The sequence below is a fragment of the Eurosta solidaginis genome, chromosome 3 (genome assembly GCF_040869045.1).
Source record: "Eurosta solidaginis isolate ZX-2024a chromosome 3, ASM4086904v1, whole genome shotgun sequence".
In the NCBI taxonomy this organism is placed as follows: Eukaryota; Metazoa; Arthropoda; class Insecta; order Diptera; family Tephritidae; genus Eurosta; species Eurosta solidaginis.
The window spans coordinates 209,818,041-209,843,814 of NC_090321.1; the positions used below are offsets into that span (position 1 = coordinate 209,818,041).

Genomic DNA, 25,774 nt, shown 5'->3' on the forward strand with positions numbered 1-25,774 from the left:
ATGAGCGCCTCACTACCTTTTATGTCTTTTATTTCATTACAATGGCCTTTTGTTTTCACCGAGCGTGTTTGCAGACGTAGTTTCGTAGAGTCGCTTCGTTGCTCGTTGAAGTATAACATTAGCACAGCCAGCCGCCAAGCTAGTCACTCAGCCATCTAGTCAGTCAGTCACTTAGCTAAATTGTCAGTCACATCCAACAGAGTGCTATAGAAATTGTTACTGTTTTTGTGAAGAGTCAGCCAGCCACACTATCATAACGTCCCACAGTTTTCCCCTTGTGCTGCTACAAACTTTTATTGTTTATACATAGGTATTTCTTTTCTTCGCAAGCGTTTTCTGACGCTTTCCCTTGACTTAATTTTTTTTTATTTTGTTGCTTTTTTGCTATTCTACTGCTTTGTTGTCTGTCATTCGCTAAATCGTTGTCGTTTCAATTCTGTGATTTGTTGCTAGACTTGGTACATGTTGTAGAAACGCTTAAGGCAGCAAGCAGCAACAGCATCATCAATGAAACGAAGCAGCAAGGGGGAGGAAGTAGGTACACATAGAGTGCGACTGCCGGCACTGTCAAATTGGATAAACTTAAAAACAACAAGTAAGGAAGGCTAAGTTCGGGTGTAACCGAACATTAAATACTCAGCTGAGAGCTTTGGAGACAAAAAAGGGAAAATCACCATGTGGGAAAGTGAACTTAGGGTAACCCTGGAATGTGTTTGTATGACATGGGTATGGAAGGTATTAAAGAGTATTTTAAAAGGGAGTGGGCCATAGTTCCATAGGTGGACGCCATTTCGGGATATCGCCATAAAGGTGGACCAGGGGTGACTCTAGAATGCGTTTGTACGATATGGGTATCAAATTAAAGGTACTAATACGGGTTTTAAAAGGGAGTGGCCCTTAGGTTTATATGTGAAGGCGTTTTCGAGATATTGACCAAAATGTGGACCAGGGTGACCCAGAACATCATCTGTCGGGTACCGCTAATTTATTTATACATGTAATACCACGAACAGTATTCCTGCCAAGATTCCAAGAGCTTTTGATTTCGCCCTGCAGAAATTTTTCCTTTTCTTCTACTTAATATGGTAGGTGTCACACCCATTTTACAAAGTTTTTTTCTAAAGTTATATTTTGCGTCAATAAACCAATCCAGTTACCATGTTTCATCCCTTTTTTCAGATTTCGTATAGAATTATGGCATTTTTTTATTTTTCGTAATTTTCGATATCGAAAAGTTGGGCGTGGTCATAGTCGGATTTCCGCCATGTTTTATTACAAGATAAAGCGAGTTCAGATAAGTACGTGAACTAAGTTTAGTAAAGATATATCGATTTTTGCTCAAGTTATCGTGTTAACGGCCGGGCGGAAGGACAGACGGTCGGTTGTGTATAAAAACTGGGCGTGGCTTCAATCGATTTCGCCCATTTTCACAGAAAACAGTTATCGTCATAGAATCTATGCGCTTACCAAATTTCACAAGGATTGGTAAATTTTTGTTCGACTTATAGCATTAAAAGTATTCTAGACAAATTAAATGAAAAAGGGCGGAGCCACGCCCACTTTGAAATTTTCTTTTATTTTTGTCTTCTGTTGCACCATATCATTACTGGGGTTGAATGTTGACATAATTTATTTATATACTGTAAAGATATTAAATTTTTTGTTAAAATTTGACTTAATTTTTTTTTTTTTAAAGTGGGCGTGTTCGTCATCCGATTTTGCTAATTTTTATTGAGCGCACATACAGTAGTAGGGTTAACGTTCCTGCCAAATTTCATCACGATATTCAACGACTGCCAAATTACAGCTTGGAAAACTTTTAAACTACCTTCTCTCAAAAGTGGGCGGTACCACGCCCATTGTCCAAAATTTTAATAGTTTTCTATTCTGCGTCATAAGGTCAACCCACTTACCAAGTTTCATCGCTGTATCCGTCTCTGGTAATGAATTATTGCACTTTTTCGGTTTTTCGAAATTTTCGATATCGAAAAAGTGTGCGTGGTTATGGTCCGATTTCGTTCATTTTAAATAGCGATCTGAGATGAGTGCCCAAGAACCTACATACCAAATTTTATCAAGATACCTCAAAATTTAATCAAGTTATCGTGTTAACGGACAGACGGACATGTCTCAATCAAATTTTTTTTCGATACTGGTGATTTTGATATATGGAAGTCTATATCTATCTCGATTCCTTTATACCTGTACAACCAACCGTTATCCAATCAAAGTTAATAACTCTGTGTGCAAAGCATGCTGAGTATAAAAAGAGTTTACATTAACAACAAAAATAGGTATATACATATATATTTGTTGACTGCAGTGCGTCTATCGTCCTCTATCTACAATCGAATGTCCATTCTTTGAGTAATTTACTGTGCGTCGTCCGTCCATATCATTTTACGTCCGTCGTCGCGGCCACTTGACGCAAATTCGCAGAAGGCCATTCGACAATTGGATGGTGCAATCGATACAATACGAGCCGACATAAAAGACGCTGAAACGGAAAGCCAATGATTGGAAACGGCTACATGAAAGGAAGCTCTCAGCATATACGTGCCGCATATTCCCTGAGGCATTTACTGCAGTTCGACAAAATAAATATAAAATTCAGTAAAAACTGTATATAAAAGTATATCTATTGTTGAGATTTCATTATTTTTATCAAAACAATCATCTTTTAAATGTTAATATGTCATGCTGTTAAGTAGGGCGGGTCGATTTAAAAATCGCTCATTGCTCTGTGAAAATCATATTCTAGGGATCAAAATAAGAAACTTTGCCGAAGGAACCATACCTCTAAACCGAATTCTGATGTCCACCCCCCCTTTGGGTCGAACTTTTGGGTAGGGGCAATTTCAATTCTACCTGCTGTGTCTTGTGGTGGTTTAATAAAAACAACACAAGCAATTTTACGATCTGCAATTGTGTGACAGTGATGCCTTGGTTTTAAAAGGGGGTTGTAAAAACGCTGATTTCTAATAATTTTTTTTAATTTCTTTTCTATTACTAAGTTAAATTCATTTTTTCATTTACATATGTTCTGACTAAATAAATTTCTAAAGAGAAAAATAAACTCCAAAAAGAAAAAAACATAGGCATTTCGCTGATTTTTTCATGTAAAGTGCAAAACCGGCGATTTTTTGAAATGTTTGTATGGTGAACCCCCAGGGAGGTTCCAGGGGGTGTGCCACTGGCATTGGTGGGTCGGGCCTCCAAAGTTAGTAGGGGTCGGTCATACATTTGGACTCATTGGAGCACTCTAAATGGGTCAAAGTGGGATTTTTCAAAATTTGCCCCTACGACCCAAAGGGGGGGGGGGGGGGAGGGGACATCAGAATTTGTTTTAGAGGTATGGTTCCTTCGGCAAAGTTTCTTATTTTGATCCCTAGAATATGATTTTCACAGAGCAATGGGCGATTTTTTTGCCTCCCCACAAATCGCCCCGGCCTACTGTTTAGTCTTAGGGAAGACCTATTTATATGTGCCTTTCGACAATGCTCTATATTTCTTACGGTATGTCTGAATTTAGTTTAAAACAAAGGGGTGCACCTCATAGTCCCAACTTTCAGAATGCCAACAATAAATAATCTCCAAATTTTTCAGAAATCCCGACAAGACGCAATCCAGACATTAAAAAATCCCAACAACACACAACAAAAACAAATTTACTGAAATTTTGTAACTGCACATTACGCCTACACCGAAAAGTGTTCTGCGCATCGCGTAGCCGGCGTTATACTATGTTCAAACAGAAAAATAAATTGAGACGATTTCAATTTAAATTGAGTGGTGTTCATACAACTCAATTTAGCTTAACCAATAGTAATTTGATAGCTAGTTGGGTCATCTCTACAGCAACAACATACCTTTGTTCAGACTGTCAAAATGTGCTTGTTGCTATTAGGCGAATGGAATGGAATGAAAACACAAAACTTTGAAATTTTTGTGTGTTGTAAGAAAATGTGTTCAATGTTTTGATCTAATTTTGAGTTTGCCATCTTCTTTTGACAATCCCTACTTCAGTGAAATGAAAAAAATCAAATCAGCTGATGAGATGAGCCAACCATATATTTGAGCCTTGCGTAACTGACGTTTAAATCTACTCAAATAAACACACTTTACAAGGTTGCATTTGCAGTTTGCAACATTTTATTACGCAATTTTTTTTAAATTGACAATTTATTATTACAATTTATTATATGTGACCCGGTCTATGAAAAGGTGGCTTATGACTCGGAAAAAATTACTACTACTGAAATGTATTGTTTATCTTTAACAGCTGTTTCTCGCAATTTATTTTTTGAGTCATAAGCCACCTTTTCATAGGCCGGGTCACATATGATCAATTGCGTAATAAATTGCCCAAATGGTATAAATTGCCAATTTGGTGCTTGTTTGTATATAGTATTAGATCAGCTAAGAGTTTTTTTAAGCAGGGCCGAATGCCGCCTGCGCAAAAGTGTTCTGCGCAGGAATACTGTGGATCGCGTAGACGGCATTGGATCGTCGGTTAAGTGTTGCTGTGCAGCGATGTCTAAAATACCGAAGATGTGTTGTATTTTTTATGACATCATGCCCTATTTCTCAATTTACATATTGCCTGGATTTTTGTCGGGATTTTAATGGTCGGGGCTTTGTCTTGTCAGAATTATGAATTGTAGGGATTTGGTCGTGTCGGGATTATGAATTGCCGGGATTCGGTCATGTCGGGTTTATGTGTTTCGGGATTTTCTATTTCTGGATTGCGAGTCGGGATTATGAAAGTTTTTCTCACTACACACGCGCTTTCATGTATTCTGAATCTATAAAATCAATCAACATCAAAAAACAAATAAAATCTATATTAAATAAATAAATATAAGGCGCGATAACATCCGAAGAGATTTTAGGCCGAATTTTTCCTAAAAATTGGGGGGAAGGGATCTACATATTTTATGCCGACTCCGAACGGCATCTGCAAGGCAGATGAGTTTTCACTGAGAGGCTTTTCATGGCAGAAATACGCTCGGAGTGCTTGCCAAATAACTGCCGCGGGGTGACCTCGCAAAGAAAAAATTTCTTCTATTGATAAAACTTGTTTCTAAAGTTTTGATATTGTCTTTGCCCTGGCCGTGAGCTCGGAATGTTCGGTGTTGTATGCGGAGCACAGTACCACCACACCACGGTGGTGGTAAAAATCAAAAATGTTTTCTTTTCGAAATATGCCAAAATTAGTCTCAATCTTCCGTGGAATTTTTTTGGAAAATATTTCCGGCTCTCTATACTTCAGCAATACATCGTTTTTAAATATTTTGGAAAACATTTTAACATCGTGGCATTAAAACGGGCAATGCGACATTCGTTGTAGATTTCTTTTTAGAAGTACAATAACTAACCAACAATAACATTTTTATTTCATAAATGGTCCCATAAAAGATATAATTTTTTGTAAACTGTTCAGAAAATTGCTAAACAAATCGAGCTATCAAAAATAGTTATCGATGCCAAACTTTATCGATGACAAATATGTTTTTTTTTGGTTTTCGATTTATCGACAGTTTTAGATTTTTTATCGTCCGAATTCGCTCATTTTCAATACAAAACTATTCTGGGTCCTGATAAGCCCGTATACCGCATTTGGTGAAGATATCTCAATATTTGCTCACAGAAATAAAAATGCTAAGCAACATGCTTCAGCAACATGTTGCATCACAACTAGCAAAATATGGTGAAACAAGAAATTGCGGTTGTGTTGAAGGCAGTGGCGGATCCACGGGGGGAGGGTGTGGTGACTGGGGGAAGAGTCCCCCCAAAAGCCATCAACGCTCTATAAATCTGTGGCACAGATATAAATTCTATATTGAAATTATAATAATTCTACGCTGGAATACAAAATGCCTCTCTGGATCCACCCATGGTTGAAGGTGTTACCATGAATCTATATATTAATACGCTAACAAAATTTCCATACAATCAATTGACAGGCTGTTTCGCATACTTAGCATACGTAAAATCATATAAAAGTTATATGAATCGATTCGTATTGAACAGCCGCAGTGCATAGGCCTATTTTTGTTAACAAATATTACTCTATTTGTTTATAATTAATAGAAAAAGGTTTTTGTAAATTCGAAAATCTGTGCAACTATCGAAATTGCCATCTGTAGGACGCATTATGTTCACAAACCCCCCTGAGTACATAGCTCCAAATTCTCAATTGTCGCGTTGCTCAAATGTTTCATCTCTACATATGTATATATTTCTACACGCCAAACGGTGAGAGAACTACTGCTTCGCTCATTTTCTGTTGAAATAAAATATTGTGTTCCATTGTTGCCAATTACCTATATTGGTCTGTACCAAAATCCTTAAAAAATTGTTCTAAAATAATTTTTAGCGCACAAAAAAACTTTAAAGAGAAGTAATAACTTAACCGGACAATTTTTTTGGACAAATTTTACTTACACGTAAAAGCATAGGTCTTTATTTTTTTATATTTTAATTTTATTTTTTATGAAGGTATCCTCTATTCTATTCGAAATTTTCGTTTTCGTTTACATATTACATATGTATTTATAATTAATTTAATTAATTATAATTTTATTTAATTAATTATAAATAATTTTGCATATGTAAATTTTCAATATGTATTTATAATTAATTTAATTAATTATAATTTTATTTAATTAATTATAAATAATTATAAATACATATGTAATAGTAAAGCGCCGATTGCATACCTAACCAGTGGTGTGAAATAGGTTAAATTCCTTTAGCACATTTCTTCGTTCTTAACTAAAAATTCGTGTTTTTTGAATTATGACGCTGTTGAAGTAAATGGGCGATATATGTATATGTAGTTTATATTGGTGATATAGGCCTACTGGGGAACCGAGCACCCAAAACTAACTTCGGTAGCGCGCCAACGGCATATCTCCCGGGTGGTGTGGAAAAAGCAAAATTTCAATTCAATTTCAAGTAATTTCACCACAATTCTATGTATATTTCATTTGATTTTACATATTTGTTATATTTTTTTAAGGAGCTCCATACCAAAACGTTATAATTACATTTGAAAAGTTTGTAGAAAATTTAAGAAAATACAATCAAAGATTATACCGTCTTAGGTCAAATTCAAAATTTTAATGAGAACTTTAAGTAAGATAGATCAGTTTGCTATATTTCCACTCACTGTTCAACTATTAACGCATTATTGCACTACCCCAACACTGGATGCATAGAGTGAGTTGAAAAAAATACAAGTTGGTCGAATTTCGACCACGGGCGATACTAGTTTTTAATTATTTTACAAGAACCAATATTTTTTTGGACAACAAGCTTAAATTTGTAGGGCTTCTAAAGGTATCAAGTGACCAGCCCAACCTTTGCAGACGTGCTGGATCCTAAGTTTGTTCAAAAAAAAGTTATCTCTGCGATGCCATCTTTCAGAAAATTATCATGAAAACTCTATTGCAATATTGTTGTTGTTCAGTGTAAAGGAAGCTTTACATAAATTTAGATGTTGAAAATATTTCACTTATAAATATAATTTATTGCATATTCCCGTTTATTAAGTTTTCGAAAACGTTTTTTTCCTTTTGCAGATACATAAATATCGTCAGAGGCTATTACAAAGTACAGAAAAAATTTGAAAATGAAGCTGCAAACACCTAAAAAAGCACTAAAAGTGCGCGATTTTAATGAATTACTCAGCTGTCAACTGTGTGGTGGCTATTTGATAAATCCAACTACGGTGGACAATTGTTTGCACACATGTAAGTATACATTCATAGACATAGATACACTAGAGTGCGTCAAAAAAAAGCATAAAAGTAAAATTGAATGAGTTATAAAACTCCATACTTAAATAAATTTTAAAGAATGCTTAGCAAGAGGTTGAACAGTTTGCGTTAACAGGAATACCTGCGGAAAATTGCTATTTTTTAAATGTTAAAATTTTTAACTTGAACAACTTTTTAAGGGCCAGAGCTTATCCTTTACATTAAATAATAAAAGCCCATAACAGGTAGTGATATTCTAGAGATGCTTAACAACAACTTTTTCTGTGGCCATTTAAAAAAAACAGACTCCGACTTTTAACCGCACTCTAATATACACATTAACCCGGGTCGATTTTTATGGACGAAATTTAACCGATAACGCGCCATCAATTTTTCGATAGGATTCGGGCTCAGGAAAAAAGTTCTCGCCAACGTTTTTACAACAGTTTTTGAAAAAAGAAAAAAAATATTTATTGGGTTTTGGGAAGTGTTTTGGTTAGAGTTGGGATTCTACCGGGTATTTACCATTTTTATGGGTAATACCAGGAAAATACCAGGAATATTCCTTTTTTGTATCTTTTTTATTGGTTTTTAAAAATCATTTGAATCGAGGCTGCTTGGAATTACAATTCAGCAATTAAATTTATACGTCATTTGAAATTAAAAAATTTTCGTTTTGATTTTAAACAAACAACCCAGCAAACAGTCTTATACAGGTCTTCTTCCAATATCATATATGAGCCTTATTGGCGTCACATACTGCTAATTTTGAGTCTTTTAATGACACTACTTCAGGGCGTTTAGGAAGAATTTTTGATATATGTCCGAAGGGGAAAACATAGGGGAGAAAATTGTTGTGATAAAACTCCCATGAGGATAAGATAGAAATGGAATAAGTATTAGTTGAATTAATTATTTATTTAGAATAAATTGTCGCAGAAAAATTTCTGAGTTTTTATTCCGGAGCTGCCTAGTTTACTGATTTTAATATTTTTCGTTTGTTCATAATTTCATCAAATTGGAGTAATAAAAGGCTCTAAGGTGATAGCATTTTTGAATTTGAATTTTAAATATTTTTCGGACCCATATTAAACTCCAGAACTGTAAGAGAATGTTTATAGGGTACACATATTTAAGCAAACTAAGCTACCCCTCAAACATGCTCACGGCGCTCATAATTTAAGAATCCGAAACGAATCCAAAATAAGTGGGCAGTGTAGGAATTAGAAAAGCGTCGAAACGCGTAGGAGGGTAAAAGAAAGTTTTGCTTTTGCCTTTTATTTAACGGCCTAAAAGCTCCTAACCTAGCATGCAAAAATTATCTTTATCAACTATTTATGTTCGTCACAGCGAGTTTGGAAGAAATTTTGAAACTTTGTTACGAGAATTTTTCATTTTAATACAAAATGAATTACATTTATACATTATTGTTACCCTTGCTATTCTTTTTTTGTATAAGCATCGATATTTTTCCGCTCATGGACGCTTCTCGACATCTTTAATGTGACCTCAAAGCTGCCACGCTCTGTTCAGGTGTGTCGAACTATATATGACCCCAATACGCGCTGACGATGCCTAATAAATAGGCCATATAGGTCTCAGATAATCAGAGTTTATTAGAGTTAAAAATGACGTCGGAGAGTTCCAGTAGAGTATAATATGACCTGTTTAAACGCCTTTTAAGACTTACTTATGACTTAAAGAAAATACATTGGTTACGGCATCCCAAATGAGCACATACCGACTGTAAACGTTCCAATTTAGATATTTTTCCGACTCTTGTTTGACTTAAAATGTTTACTGGGTAAACTTAAATTTTTGTAACGGATGTATTATTGGCTAAATATTTTTGAAAAACGCAGGATTACAGATTAAAACTGATTCAACCGATAGCGTAATGGCTAACTACCCACCAATATAGGACAAATTGGGTACATTTTGGATTGAATTTGTGTGCTCGTTTCCCAGATTTTCCAAAAGATTATTTTTACCCTTCTTTTGGGAAAATATTGGGGTATTTACCCATTTTTACAAATATATACCCAATTTACCGGGTATTTACCCATTTCCCATCTCTAGTTTTGGTCGAAAAATTTACCCTTTCGTCATTTTTTTTTCGCAGGCTCGAAAATTATTTTTTTGGGTATGCGTAGTGGAACTTTTTTTTCCTGAGCCCAAATCCTATCGAAAAATCGATGGCGCGATATCGTTTAATAAATCGACCCAGTCTAATACACATACATATTCATTCGCCTCTGTGACCACCTTGATATAAATTCTTCAAAGACTTCAATCTTATAATAAGAATAGCGTCGTTATAATCCATATATTTATATATAAAACAAGCGGAAGCTGCTATTTATAACTCTGGCACAGCACTAAGATTATGATAAGTCGTTTAACCATTGTGTTCCTGCCGGGTTTTAGCAAGAAATTGGGCGCTTTCAGAAAACACAACTGTTGATCAGTTATGAATAAAATGTTTCCCTGTGAATAGTAAAAAATAATTTGAGAAGTCCCTTTCCTTAAGGTAAATTATTTCATTTGACAATTGGCTCAACTCGTCTTAATTTACGGAAACATGTTTGTGACGTATTAACAAATATAGTGTTCTCTGAGTGCGGCCAATGCTAAATGCGCATGTGGATCGGAAATGTGGATGACTTTTGCCGGCCAAATGCGAGGAGATGCGATCAAATGAGTCATTTCAGTAATGCGATTTGAATGAGGAAATGCGTCGCATTTGGAATATTTCACCCAAAATGAAGAATTTGGTGCAGTGTAAATGTGTATATTAATTTTGTTCGCATAACGGAACCCCGTAACGGCATAAACTAATAGAGATAGATATAGACTTCTATGTGTAAATCAAATTGATCTGGGCGAAAAATGAAATGTGTAAGTTCCTGGGCACTCATCTCAGATCGCTATTTACAATGAACAAAATCGGACTATAACCACGCCCACTTTTTCGATATCGAAAATTTCGAAAAACCGAAAAAGTGCGATAATTCATTACCAAAGACGGATAAAGCGATGGAACTTGGTGGGTGCGTTGGCCTTATGACGCAAAATAGAAAATTAGAAAAATATTGGACAATGGGCGCGGCAACGCCCAATTTTAAAATAAGGTAATTTAATAGTTTAGCAAGCTGTAATTTGGCAGCTGAGTGTGTAATATTCGGTTACACACGAACTTAGCCTTCCTTACTTGTTTTTTTCTAAATTTTGCTGGCGCTAGACAGTGATTCTAAACTACCTATTTCTTCTTTTTTGAGTCAATCGTTCGGTCCTGGTCAAAAACGTGTCCCAGGAAAATATCTTATTTTTATACTCAGTTGAGCAGAGCTCACAGAGTATATTAACTTTCTACTATTACTATTTATGTGCTAAATAAAACTTAGAAAAATTGGATGAATAACACGCCCACTTTAAAAAAAAAAAATTTTTTAAGTCAAATTTTAACAAAAAATTGAATAGCTTTACTCTATATAAGTAAATTATGTCAATATTCCACTCCAGTAATGATATGGTGCAACAAAATACAAAAATAAAAAAAAATTTCAAAATGGGCGTGGTTCCGCCCTTTTTCATTTAGTTTGTCTAGAATACTTTTAATGCCATAAGTCGAACAAAAATTTACCAATCCTTCTGAAATTTGGTAGAGGCATAGACTCTATGACGGTAACTGTTTTCTGTGAAAATGGGCGAAATCGGTTGAAGCCACGCCCAGTTTTTATACACAGTCGACCGTCTGTCCTTCCCTTGGCAGGTATTACATATATAAATAAATTAGCGGTACCCGACAGATGATGTTCTGGGTCACCCTGGTCAACATTTTGGTCGATATCTCGAAAATCACATATACAACTAAGGGCCACTTCCTTTTAAAACCCTCATTAATACCTTTACAAATAAAAATATAAAAATAATAAAATATTTAAGGTTTTATATTTTTTTAATTTAAAATTCCAAAGCCGCCAGTGAACGTTACCAACTTCATAAAAAAAGTTTTCAAAGAGCTACAGTTGTAAAAAATTAAAAGGTTTCGAAGAACTTACCAATCCTGATAAAGTTCAAATTTTCAATAAAACCATCCCTATTCATCCAAAAATTTTCACTGAATACAAACTCTGGACGAAAAAATTTTTTCCAATTCGCCTGGACGAAAAAGTTTTCCAATAATGATGTTTTTCTTTCTGTTTTTTATTTTTATTGTTTTACTTGTTTATTTTATCTGTATTTAATTAGCGAGACATGCTTAAATTGTTGTATACAAATGCTTTTGTTATTGATATTAAAGAAAAATTGCAAAGTTTACAAACGGCGATGGTTACTAGGACATGTTTCTGAATTCCACTTCTTCATCAGCTAGATTCTGGTGAGCTGAGTATTGAACTCGAATCTCCAACATTCATACTTTATATTAGTGTAAAGCAGATGCTTTTAACCACTCAGCCATATGAATGCCCAGCTGCTCGCTTTCCAATTGGTCTCAAAATATTGCCTTTTTGTTGCTATTCCTTTAATTCACCATTTAGGTATGTACAGTAACCTGGGTCCATTTGTATGGACGAAAGTTAACCGATATCGCGCAATGGATTTTTCGATAGGATTTGGACTCAGGAAAAAAAAGTTCCACTACGCATACCCAAAAAAATAATTTTCGAGCCTGCGAAAGAAAATGGCGAATGGGTAATTTTTCGACCAAAACACTCCCCAAAACCCAAAAAAATTTTTTTTTTCAAAAAAATGTTATCGCCAACGTTTTTACAAAAGTTTTTTGAAAACAAAAATATTTCTTGGGTTTTGGGGAGTGTTTTGGTCGAAAAATTACCCTTTCGCCATTTTCTTTCGCAGGCTCGAAAATTATTTTTTTGGGTATACGAACTTTTTTCCCTGAGCCCAAAACCTATCGAAAAATCGATGGCACGTTATCGGTAAATAAATCTACCCAGTCTAATGTCATGCGTGGTTTCAGGGAGGGGGGGAAGTTTTTTTGTATTGACTGTATTGAAGTATATAATACAAATCTACATAGTAGTTTCTTCTCACACAACGGATTTTTACTCATTTTTAATTTTTCTTGCTTTTTTACGTTATTATTATATATAGTTCAAAAAAAAGTTCCCCCCCCTAGAACGCATTGCATTCGAAAACCTATTCTTGAAGTTTTCATCTTCGGTCTACGTCACCTGCTGTTTTCTGCAACAAGAGGAAGAAATCAGACAACGGCAATAATGATTACACTGTATAACAGCAAATTTGCGACAAACTAACCATGGTATTTCCCCGAAAGGTGGCATTGCACAAATAAATTTGTATGAAGCTACTAAGACTATAAGTTTGAGTCTTAGTAGCTTATATACCTTAGTCTTATTTGCATTTAATTGTTAAACTAGTCACAAAGTGTTCTTCGGTCATGTGGGCAGAATATTGAAAAGTTTAAGTTTTGGCTTTTTAAAGAAAATTATTCCTTATGAAATTAGGTAACAGCGGCGATGAAAGCATTACATGCCAACCTAATATAAACGCACGCAAGTCATTTTCTGTCAAAAATGTCTCATGCACATACAACTTGTATGAGAGCAACCCAAATTGAATTTGCTGCGTGAAAACCTAACTCGATTTCCAATTTTTGTTCTGCGTGACATTTAGATTTGACGTTTGCACACATGCTTTACATTATCGCAACGCATGCTTATTTGGGTTAGGGCAAAAAACGCCGGTTGTTTGCGTGCGCAAAAAAAACGCAGTGCGGTGTTATTAGGTTGGCATGTTACTCGCACGTCTATATAGCGAGCCGCTTCATCCAAGACAGACGACCGCTTGTAGGCGGTCTTTATGGTGATCAAACGGTGCTGATTAAGTCTCCCAGCTAGCTCTTAAGCCGATTATGAAGGACTGACCTAACAAGATGGTCACCTATGGTTAGACGAGTGCGTGCCTGACGATTGGAATCAAAGTGTTCTTTACCCAGTACACAATAAGGGGATCCTATAAATTGCACCAACTATCGCGGAATCAGCCTTCTTAATATCGCACATAAGGTATTGTTAAGCGTATTGTGCGAACTATTGAAGCTACGTAAATCGGCTGATTGCACCGTATCAGTGAGGCTTTAGATCTGGTAGATCTACCATTGCTCAGATTTTATCTAAATGCCAAATTTTACAAAAAATCCACGAAAAAAGAATTTGACACATATTACCTCTTCTCGATTTTAAAGCCGCCTTCGACTGTACGAAAAAGAGCGACCTATATGTAGCTATGTCTGAATCTGGTTTCCCCGCAAAACTTAGACAGCTGTGCAAAAATGATGTTGAGCAACACCATCAGCTAAGTCAGAATTAGAAAAGACTTCTCCGAGCCTAGGTTTCTATCATGCGATTTCTTTAATTTGATGAAGATAATAGTTCAAACTGCAGATCTTCACCACTCTTGAGCAATATTCTATATAGGCTTGCGTTTGCTGATGATATAATTGGCCAGAACGGTCGTGCTCTAAGTTCTGCTTACTCTAAACTTGAAAAAAAAAAAGTGGAAAAATGGATTTGATGGTGGTTAAGGACAAAACGAAGTACCTACTGTCGCATTTGCGTCTTGGCAACCACGCCACGAAAAAGTTAATGACTGCGTTAATTTGGGAACCAAACACAAGCAACAGCATCAGCTTTGAAATCCAGTGAAGAATCACCCTTGGCAATAAATGCTTATTTGAACTAGGTAGGTAATTGAAAAGTGAACTACTTTCATGGCCAACGAAAATCATGCTGTACAATTCACTTATCGTACCCGTCCTGCTATGTACACATATGGTGCAGAAGCTTGGACCAAGACAACATCAGATGAAGTAGCTCTGGGAGTGTTCGAGAGAAAAGTTCTTTGAAAGATTTATGGACCTCTTAGCATTGATGACGTCGAGTACCAAAGAAGATTTAATGATGAGATTTACGCAGACATTAACATAGTCCAGCGATTTAAAACGCAGCGGCTACGCTAGCTAGGCCATGTTATGCGAATGAAAGGTGATGCTCCGGCTAAGAAATTATTTTCATCGGAACTCGCCTAACGAAGCAGAGAAGGAGGGCGGCCCACTTCGTTGGGAGGACCAGGTGTGACCAATTAGCGCCAGTTAAACTATCAAAGAAGCAACTGGCGCTTTTGGACGGCCATAACCGTTTAAACGGTTAGGCGCCAATTAAGTAATTGTATTGTAACGAATTTACTGCAATTCCTCTTATTTGCAACCTTCTGCTAAGTTCGAATCACTAAACTGTTGAATAAATAACTCCAATATTTAATAATGCAAAATGGCCTTTATTAAAGTACTTCACAATAACACTGATACTTCACAACCAATAGCGTGCTTAAATGAAACTGATAATACTGCTATTGCTCGCTAGATAGCGTCTGAAACATTGTAAACTTTACCAAGAAGCGCAACTAACAGCTGATCGCTCAAAATTAGTACACACACACACAAACTTTATTTATGGCGATATTACGGAAATTTTTAGGGAAATTCAAGTTCAATTTTTAAACAGACATAAAATGTTATAATTTTGGAATATATAGCATTTAGTACACTTTATATATAGTAAGTGAAAGAAAATGTTTGCTTATACTCAAGTATTTAATTATTTTTTCTATATTTATCTTTAATATTGATACAACGATTGAAGGTATATTAATCCAATGCAACTCTGCTCTTCCTACTGTTCTTCATTCCACTCCATTCGAGTGCCTTCTTTCACTGAATTCGAGTGCCTTCCACTCTATTCGCAACATAACTGCAATTTAAGCTGCCAAACTATATAGTAAACAATGGTCTGAAATCCAACTGATTCTCGCGCCTCTACTGTTGCTGCCTTTTATAGTGTTTGGTTTCCTCGTTGACATTTCTAGGCGGTTCTGTTCTAGAATCTACTAGTTGGTTATCTGCTATAATTATAGCTACAGATGTACGTGTATAGCTCTCATATGCGCGTGTATTTGTGAGCGACACTTCACCAATTATAATTGCATATCTCAGATAAGATATATGCATGTGTTTGTGCGTTGCTTCTCCGCTGCGTGTATGTACATAGATATGTGTAGACATAATGATTGAATTATTGATGTGCATACAGTCACTGCTTAGCATCGGCTTAGAGATGGCAGTACCCCTTAGTGTTGCTAATATTCGTAACAATATTTTCATATTTCTTGGATCAGGTTTAAAGGCAAGTCAATATGAGTTCATATGCAATATCAGATATTAATGTGTCCAAGAAATGCTCAAGAAATATGTACTTGCAGGCTTGAACTAATGGTCACAGCATGTATCTCGAAGGAGATGTCGTAAATTTTCACTTCAAAGCACCGAACCTGTTTTAATTAAATAATCTACATAGTATTAGTATATAACAAATATGAAAATAAAATTTGTGCTTATCTCATTTTAATGCAATCATATCTCTCGATTTTCCAGATTGTCGCAGTTGTATTGTCCAACATTTACAGCGTGAAACATTTTGTCCACAGTGCACAAATGCTGGCGGCAGCAAACAAATAAATTTGACCAATTTGAAGTACGTAAACGACAATTAAATAATTTATTGATATTTATTATTAAATTACACCAGCGCTCTCCTAAGACATTTTTCATTTACCAATTTCGCTATTTGCAATTTATTTTTTATCTTCCATACAGATCGGATGATGCATTGCGAGCATTAATCTTTAAATTGATACCGGGTTTGTATCAAAAGGAACGCGACCGAATTTTACAATTCAAAAGCTCGCTACGAAATGGGCAAAAGAGAAGAGAGGACGACAATGAGGAAATGTGCGGAGAACAGGACATAATCGAAGAGAATTTTTTTGCGCCAACCGAACCAATAAGGTAAGAAATTGTTGCATAAGATTTTGCGTTATTGTTGTTGTTTTTGTGTGTGTTTTGCTGCGAAAATTGCATAATTTTGCGATAGCAGGACTCTTGCATTGCATCTACATAAATATCAATATGTTGCTAGTAGTCTGTAGTGTACTTAAAATGCAATTTTTCTTGTCTTAACTATGTGTTTCCTCTTTTCCTGTTTATTTTCTACTTTGTTTTATTGTCGGTCATTAGTTTGTCATTGGAATATCATCCGGCATTATTGAAGGGCTGCAGCACGAGTCAAATTCCACCAGTTCGTTACTTACAATGCCCAGCTGGTTTGAAAATACGTCACTTGAAACGTTTACTCTGTTCAAAATTCGACATTGACCCCGAGAGTAAGCGTATCGAGGTGGAAGTGATTTATGAGGATGAGGTGTTGCCGAACGATTTTACGCTAATGGATGTTGGCTATTGTTACAATTGGAAGAGGGTGAGTGAGAGTGCACATTTTTGTTTTGTCTATGTATTATCTTTACATTGTGTGTGCGTATTTGGGTATAATGTTAGTGTGAAATTTTAATGGCGTTGACGTAAGCGCGGACTGGGAATGTAAAGATCTGAGGGATCTGCTCATAATTGATTTTTATAGTTAATCCCATTGAGTAGCGATTAAAATAGATTATGTATGAAGTCTCATTAAAATGAACCACAAATTCAATGTTTTCTTTAAAATCCTCTTTTCCTGACGAGGAGATTCAGAATTTTGAAATTAAGTATCATAAGAAAGCGTTCAAGAAAATTTGCTTATATACTTCATGTGTTAAAAATAGAAGCCGCCAAGTAACTTTGAAATTTCCCTTATCTACCTGTTCTCTATGAAGCGGCATCACTTCCCTGCGAGACACGAAAGTCAGATACAGCAAAGCATTAGAAGAACATTGTTTAAAACTAACATATTCGAATTGAAAATGCATTTAAGTTAAAGTGAATACACTAAACAAGAGAAAAAGACACTTGTGCCACAATAGAAGTGCAAACTCCATTCAAAAAACTCATAAATACTGTAATTGTTATTCAGTGGCGGACCGTGAGCTTGGCTGGGGGGTTGGGGGGGGGGGGGGGAGGGAATGGTATCAAATGTATAAATTGCCATGCATCGTGAAATGCCAAAATTGCTTTACTGCTAATTTCATGCTCAAGAAAAATGCAAAATTTTTCTTGAATGTTTGCTTTTGATCTGCGTACAGCGCTTAATAATACCAAAATGTAAGCTTTCGATTTCAAAGTATTTTCGAAAGTATGTATGTATTCTGTTTTTAAATACTTTCAGGGCCGCGGAAAGGGATGATTTTAAGTTAGATAAACGTTTTTGACACAATTTTATAAGCGCTATCTGTCAAAAATGCTTCAACTAATTTAAAATCACATTTTATTTCGACTTCCCAACGACTTAAGTGGTCGCCATTTCCCTCAAATCATACTCCATACTACTCTAAAAAAAAACCGAGAAAAAGTAAAACGTGATTGGCTCGTTTGGAGTGCAACAAAACAAGCGCTTTTTGTTTTCCATGCCGGGTTTTCAGCAAAATTTCCGAAAATACCCGATCAGTTTTGACAAAATCTTCAGGTTATTCTAAAGAAAAAGATTGGAAGAGGTCACACGACAAAATTCCTGAACATGAAAATAGTCAAAATCATAAAATTTGCTATATAGAGTGGCTCCAATATGAAATGAGAATTCGAAATGCAAGTTCAGTGGATTTTCTCTTAGCGAAAACTCTTAAAAATGAAGCAGCTCGCTGGAGAGATACTTTGCAGAATTCTTGATGTTGTTTTATTTGTTGGATTGGCATTTAGAGGGGATAATTCATTGATCGGAAATCCCAAAAATGGAAACTTTCTTGGTATTTTGGAACTGATCAGCAATTATGACCTCCTATTGCATGAACATTTGGAGGTGAGGGAATCTCAAACGGAAAAGAATCGTCTCCAAGCACATTATTTGTCTGATGGAATACAAAATGAGTTCATAGACATCTGTGCAAGTCAAGTAATTAGAAAGACAGAAGGCGAGAGAAAGTCCGTTAAGTATTACACAGTAATAGTGGATACAACCCCTGATTCGGCGCATATTGAGCAGACTGTTTTTATATTGCGTTATGCTTTATTAGACAGGGATTCCTGAAAATGGAAAATCCAAGAACGCTTTTTAGAGCTTGTCGATTGTAACGCAAAAACAGGAGAAGCTATCGCTGAGCTGATTGGCAGCACCTAAAAAAAGCACAATATTCCACTGGATGACTGCCGCGGGCAAGGGTATGATAATGACAGTAATATGAGCGGTCATTACAAAGGAGCGCATAGTCATATCCTGAGAGATAACTCCCTGGCAATATTTGCACCTTGTGCTTGTCATAGTTTAAATTTGTGGGGAGTGCAAGCTGCTGAATGTTGTGCAGAAGTCATCACATTTTTCGGTATTATGCAGAAATTGTATAATATCTTTAGTGCAAGCCCTCAGAGATGGGAAATTCTCAAGGAAAAAACTAATTGCTCCTTGCGCGGCATCTCACAAACACGATGGTCTGCTCGTGTGGATAGTGCCAGACCTTTCGCAACCCACATTCCCCAAGAAAGCTATTGATGAAATTAAGCTCTTGAATCTGAGTTCAGAAACAGTAACGGATTTGAGAGGTATTGAAGCATATATGGGGAAATTTGAGTGTATCCTCTTAGCCTCCATTTGGCTCAAAGTGTTGACGGTAATCAACCATCGGAATCTGGTACTGAAAGCTAGCAATGCCACACTGGAGGTGGAAACAGAAAATATACGTAGACTGATTGATGAGTTGAAGAAGTTCAGGGATCAATGGTCGATCATACTTCAAGAATGTAAGGTTCTGGCAGGGATTATAGGAGTTGTGAATGCCTTCGCAGGGCAAAGAAGAAAGATAAGAAAGCGCCAGTTCGATGAATCACTTGGCGAATCACCTGAGTGTGATTCCGAAACTCAATTCAAACAGCAAGTTTTTTACATTCTTTTGGACTGCTTGATTGGTAACATGACAAGACGTTTCGAAGCCGTAAATGACATTGCGATTAAATTTAGTTTTTTGTGGAAGTATCAGGATCTGACGGAGGAAGAGCTCAGAGAAAAGGCAGCGGCATTGTGCACGATTTATGGTATCGATTGTTCTACGGATCTAATAGATGAAATCATTATCTCCACTTAGCAAATTTGGTATGTGATTCGCTGCCACCATTTCAACTTCTGAACAAATTTCATGACTTGAAGATGGAAGTATTATTTCCGAACATCTGCATAGCATTAAGAATATTTTGTACACTTCCAGTCAGTGTGGCTGAAGGGGAGCGTTCTTTTTGTTTGATGTCTCGCGTGAAAAATTTTTTACGTTCTACTATGAGCCAAAATCGCTTGACAAGCCTTCAAACATTGGCGTTGGAGTCCAGGCTTGCTCGCAGCATGAGTTTTGAATCGGTAATTTCCATATTCGTAGACCAAAAAACACGGATGGTTTTCCTTGGCTGATTCAAGCTCTTAAAATGTACATATTTAGAAAAAGTTAATGTAAGCAAATCAAACAATGAAATCTAACATTTCATTTATGTAGGTGCTCCAGTAAATCTTATTTTATATATGAAATAAAACTGACAATGTGAATTGAAAAATTTATGTATGTTATGTTATTTTTTTTTACTGGATTGAGTTTATTTTTCACATTATTATTGTCGAGGTCAATGCGCGTCTTTTGACACCTCTCTCGATATTTTTGGTAGCGTATGTGAATATAGGTAAAGAAGATTACCTGAGAAAGAAAAAGAGCACAAAAGGGAACGCCAACAGAGTTGAATTCATGAATTATATGGTGTAAAACAGCACAAAGCATAGTAGATATTTACATAAGTAGCTTTCGAACCGATACAAGAAAGACGTGAACTGAACTTAGTTTTTCACTTGGTTAAAGAGTAGTTCCACGAGGCAGTCGAACTTAGCTTATGAATTAGAAATATGTAACGAATAAATTTCTTTTCCAAAAACATCTTTATACCAGACAACAATTTTATTGATTTTCCGCTCTTACAGCCCTTGCTTTCTTCATATTACCGTTAATTTTGTCGCCATCTTGATTTTTTCAATGGTGCACGTTTTTTGTTTCCTTGAAAGCTATAATTATATTGCTTAGAAATCATTCGTGACAGGTGAAAACTAGGAAGCATACCCCAGACCTTTGTTACCAGAATGCTTCACAATTGAGACCACAAAGATTAGTTCCATCACTGGGAGTTTTTGGGTATTTCAGCTTCTCAAGGAAGTATGGGAAAACCGTTGTTGTAACAAAAATTTTGACTTATTTGTAAGATATACACAGACTGATTCATATCTTTGGTTAGCAAAAATAAAATATTAAACTTAGAGGCAAGCGCACTATTTCGAAAACCTCTTGTTGAGATAGGAAACTGTTTCAAAAATTAGCCCATACATATTAGATAGATTACACGAAGTATTTAAGAATAACGCGAACAAATCATTTAACTAGAACAAGCCCGACAAGTGATAAGAACCTTCCATCGATTTATCTTAAAGTTCAATAAGTAATGGCTATCTTAAAATATGTTCTTTGAAAAAAATTAGTTGCTTAACTAAGAGCTATAATGAGTATATGTAAGCCCTAATATACGTTTGTTTTACCATTCTCTTCCAACCCTTACAATCTATAGCATGCGCCCATGAAATTTACCTATCGCATACTCTTCTATGACGATGAAACACAAAAGCAAGATAAAGACTGCAAGAAATCAGATAACACAGTTAAACAAAGTACGGCTACGGATGCTGTAAAGGCAATAGGAATAGAACAAAACACAGAGATCACACTTTGCGATGAGACAAACATCACAACTCTGACCCCCACTGTTGCCTTCCCCACCAATCTGAACACTGGCACAACACAATCAACATTACAAAACACAGATAAAAGCAAAATTAAGATCTCCAAGCATAAAAAAGAAATATACAATAAAATGCAGAGCAATTTAATGACAGAAGAAATCAATGCGCCTGTAAAAATGATAATTGCACGTAAAACAAGCGCTGACAGCGGTAAGAAACCCTCACCGAAACATAGCAGCAGTGAAGAAGTTACATACACAGTTACGAATGACTTTAAGAGCCTACGCAGCAATGATATGCGTTATAGTGACTATGCGGTTTCGTCTACGACGAGCAATAGCAACTCGCCAAAAAGTTCACCGAAAAGTGCACAACGTTCACCCAAATCGGGTGATGCAGCGCTTACTGTAGACTCGCCGATATCGCCAGTAGTGGTGTCCAAGTGTGACATTGTTGTTAGTATACCGCAATCGCAAATGCCCAAATCACCGTACGCCGTTGACGATGAGTTCGAGAATATATCGCTGGCACAATTGAAGACTGCAAGTAAGAAATCACCGTCATCTGCAGCGACGACGACCACAATGCCGGAGACGCCAAAAAGCGGCGCGACAAGAAATGTGCCCAAGTTAAAAATTGAACTGAACAGTCTTAAAACGCGCTTAAGTATTTCAAAGCCTAAGTCGGCCGGTGTTGAGACATGTGAGAAACGTGAACGCATCAAACAGCGCAAACACTCGCTCGATGAGGTAGCCGCACCATTAACAGATCACCTCGATTTGGAAACATATGCCAAGAATATTGGTTTGCTGCCCATTGAAGTGTTGACGCCACCAGAATCAGCAGACACTGGTGAAAAACTTAAATATAGTCCAAATGCATCACCACTTTCCTCAGCTTCTTCAACTACGAGTTCATCAAATAATGCGTTTCCATTGGGCGGAGCAGCACCCATGGAACTAACAGCAACGTCGTCCTTTCATAAGAAAAGGAAAAAGAAACATTCGCGAGATTCAAAAGACGGGAAGGAGGGTAAACGACGCAGAATGCATGCGGAAATATCGAGCAAACCGGAGGAAGAAAGTTTAAAAATGAAAGTTAAGCTAACGCCTTCACATACTCATAAATCACACAAATCAGAGAGTTCGAGCTCACGCAAGAACAGTGACGAGGGAGGACGGAAGTCACAAACAGAGGCTAAACACGCAGATGTAGTGGGAGATGGTAAAACGTTAAGCCAATCACAAACGGAAATTGATAACATTTTGGCTTTGAACAAAACACTCGGCGAGGAGTCACGTAGCATAAATCATCTTATGCGGGATAACGAAAAGTCCAAAGACAGCGTTACCGTTGTGAAGGCTGATGAGACCTTGTTGGCATTACCGCATGCGCAGTTGCTGCCTAAGCCGCTTAATAATATCAAAGAAACAAAATTACCTGCATCACCACCTTTACCGCCTAGTCTGTTCAAGACCACACCACTTAGCTTTAATGCGCTCACTGTAACCAGCACCTCTGCCAACCCAACGAAACATACAACCAACCCCAGTAAACAAATCGAGCTAACAAAAACAAAGCAACTATTACCAGCAACACTAAAACCAACTTCAAATGCGCAATATAACAGACAGAGCTCTTTAAATGCTACGGCAACAAAATCACATCCCAATTTTATAGTTCCTAGCCTGCCACGTCGTCCTTCACCTGGTACGAGCAGCTCATACACCCCCTCATCTATAGCTAGCTCTAGCAATAAACAGCTGGGTTTGCATTTAAAACGCTCCGCTTCTTTGGATGAATCCTATGCTCATGTTGGACGCGCAAAGCAGCCAAAACTCGATGCGGCACAACGCAAAACTTTATATAACAGCTATGCTAATAAACACTTCACGCCTAACTCAACTAATGTTGTCGCTAGCAAGATTATTACTACGAATGCACACAGCGCTGAAAGTAGCACTAACAGTGCAATCACAATTACAGCGCGTTCAACTGGTGATGCAGCACTGGCGCAATCACAGTGGAAGTTACCGCCGTACACGCCATTGCATTTGCCCTTGAGCAAGCCCGCAGTGGAAATTGTACGCATCAACTCGAATCAGACTGCAGTCGATATACAATTGCATCCAGCAGCGAATAGCGCCACAAAGGGCGGGTCTATGATGGCGCCACCTTTGCCGACGATCAAATCTAAGAAAGCTATCAAACAGACGCCGCCGGGAGCTTTGCCTAGTACCGGTGCTGCAGTGAAAATGCCACCAATTGCAATGAGCACTACACTAGCAGGACAGAGCAAAAACAATACGTATCGTTTGACACCGCCAGCGCTAGTTAATCTACCGGGTTCCACAATTTCGTCGGTTGCGAAGAAAGTCAGTGCTGATATCGCAACTACGAAAACGGACATTTTTGATAAACCTAGCGCTAATAATGTTACAGGAAGACAGATACAACAACGACGTAATAGTTTGCGCGACTTTAGGCTTATACGAGATCATAGCATGGAAATTGTCGATATTACCGGCAGCAGTAGCAGCAATGATGAAATACGTCCAGTCGATACAACAACCAGTGCTGCAGCAGTAACTACTGCCTCCACGGCAAGAGAGAGTTTGGAAGCTGCTTTAAATAAGATTAAACAGAATATCACATCCACAACGGCGGCTCAAGATCATGTTGCTGGTTCAGCTGCTAAGCAGCAGCTACAAGCTGCGTCCAAAGAGATGGGCAGCGATGACTTGCAAAATTTGCATCTGCTCTCCGATTCGGCAACATCAAGGGAGAAAATAGCAATACGCGCCTCACAAGCATATGAGAAACCAAAGATACAGCAATCAACATTGGTGCGACAACAAAATGCTTCTGTACGTAATATACCAAATCCATCGGCACTGGCGTTTCGCAATATGTCCACGCTTACCACTGTTGGCGGCTCGACAACGGTAACAACTACACATCCAAACGGCAGCACAGCATCGAAAACAGCTAGGACTCCTTCCAACGCCATCTCAACGCTCACACAACAGAAAACAGCGCTAACGGACTTAACAACCGGTGCGGTATCAATCAATGCAGGCAATATGCTACACTCAACCACGAACCCAACAATCAACACCACCAGTGGCAGCAACATTGCCACTAGCACCACAACCACAGCACCACGCACAGTAAAGAAACCGACGACCATCGATCAAGTGGCTGCTAATTTAAATATGCGCGCCTCTGCCGCTGCAGCCGAGGCGCATGCGGCCAAAGTGAGCGCATCAGAGGATTTCACGCAGATTAGCTCATCAACGAACATTTCCACTACGGATCAGAGTAAAGTGAATGAGTTGACAAAGCCAAAACCAAAAACAACATCAGCTTCTCAAAGTGTGGCATCTTCAATCACGACGACAAACGTACCGTCGGTAACAGCAGCCGAAAAAATTGAAAGGGCACGAGAACAGCAGGCAAAAAAGTCATTGAAAACAAACAACGGTGATGAAGAGTTAAAAGCGAAAGTGTTGCCAAAATCCATTGGTGATAGTGCTGGTGTGACAACTACAATTGCCACTGATGTTGCAAGCATAAAAAATTCTACAAACAATAATTATAATAACAACAACAACAACAACAACAGTAATAATAATAACAACAACAATAATAGCAAGAACAACAATAGCAGCAGCAACAACAATAGCAAACTTGGTGAGACGGCAGCTAGCGTGACGAGTGATTAAGGTGAGTGCTCACAGCTAGGTATTGAAATGTTTATAGCTTTTGTTGTAGGTATTTTATTTTATTATTTCGTTTTTGTTGGGATGTGCGCGCTATCTATCCATTGTGGTGACATTTGGTGTGAATGAGAAAATATGTGTTGGATTATTTATGTTTTTATTTTTTCTTATTTTTAAGTCGACTCCTTTAGTATTTATGTATATAATTGGAAGTTTTTCATTGTTTTTGGGTACTCTATACGATTTATTTCATTTTACCCATTTGCCAAGAACTTTTTGACTTAGACTTTAGCTTTGGCAGATAAAGATGTCTTATGTTAAAAATATCTAAAAATTTTGCGTATTGGATGCTTACTCAGCACCAATTTTAGTTTTTGTGGGTTCGGTACGCCCCTTTTCCATTAATAAGCCCGCAGTTGTTAACTGTCGTGGAAATATTGGGAAGTACATGAATTATATCAAAATAGTTTCGAAAATGTCTTAAAGTAGGTCCAAAGCGATCTGGAAATAA

General features: G+C 37.1%; 1 protein-coding gene across 2 annotated transcripts in view; it reads left to right on the forward strand.

Moving 5' to 3' along the window:
- Su(z)2 (Suppressor of zeste 2) overlaps nucleotides 1-25,774 on the forward strand; it is a 48,665-nt gene that overhangs the window by 15,555 nt on the left and 7,336 nt on the right. For both annotated transcript variants that reach the window (XM_067774975.1, XM_067774976.1), the window contains exons 2-6: nucleotides 7,587-7,757; nucleotides 16,237-16,336; nucleotides 16,459-16,650; nucleotides 16,879-17,119; nucleotides 21,370-25,267. In XM_067774975.1, the coding sequence (XP_067631076.1) occupies nucleotides 7,637-7,757; nucleotides 16,237-16,336; nucleotides 16,459-16,650; nucleotides 16,879-17,119; nucleotides 21,370-25,266 (4,551 nt within the window). In that variant the 5' untranslated portion in view covers nucleotides 7,587-7,636 and the 3' untranslated portion in view covers nucleotide 25,267. The remainder of the gene's footprint in view (nucleotides 1-7,586; nucleotides 7,758-16,236; nucleotides 16,337-16,458; nucleotides 16,651-16,878; nucleotides 17,120-21,369; nucleotides 25,268-25,774) is intronic.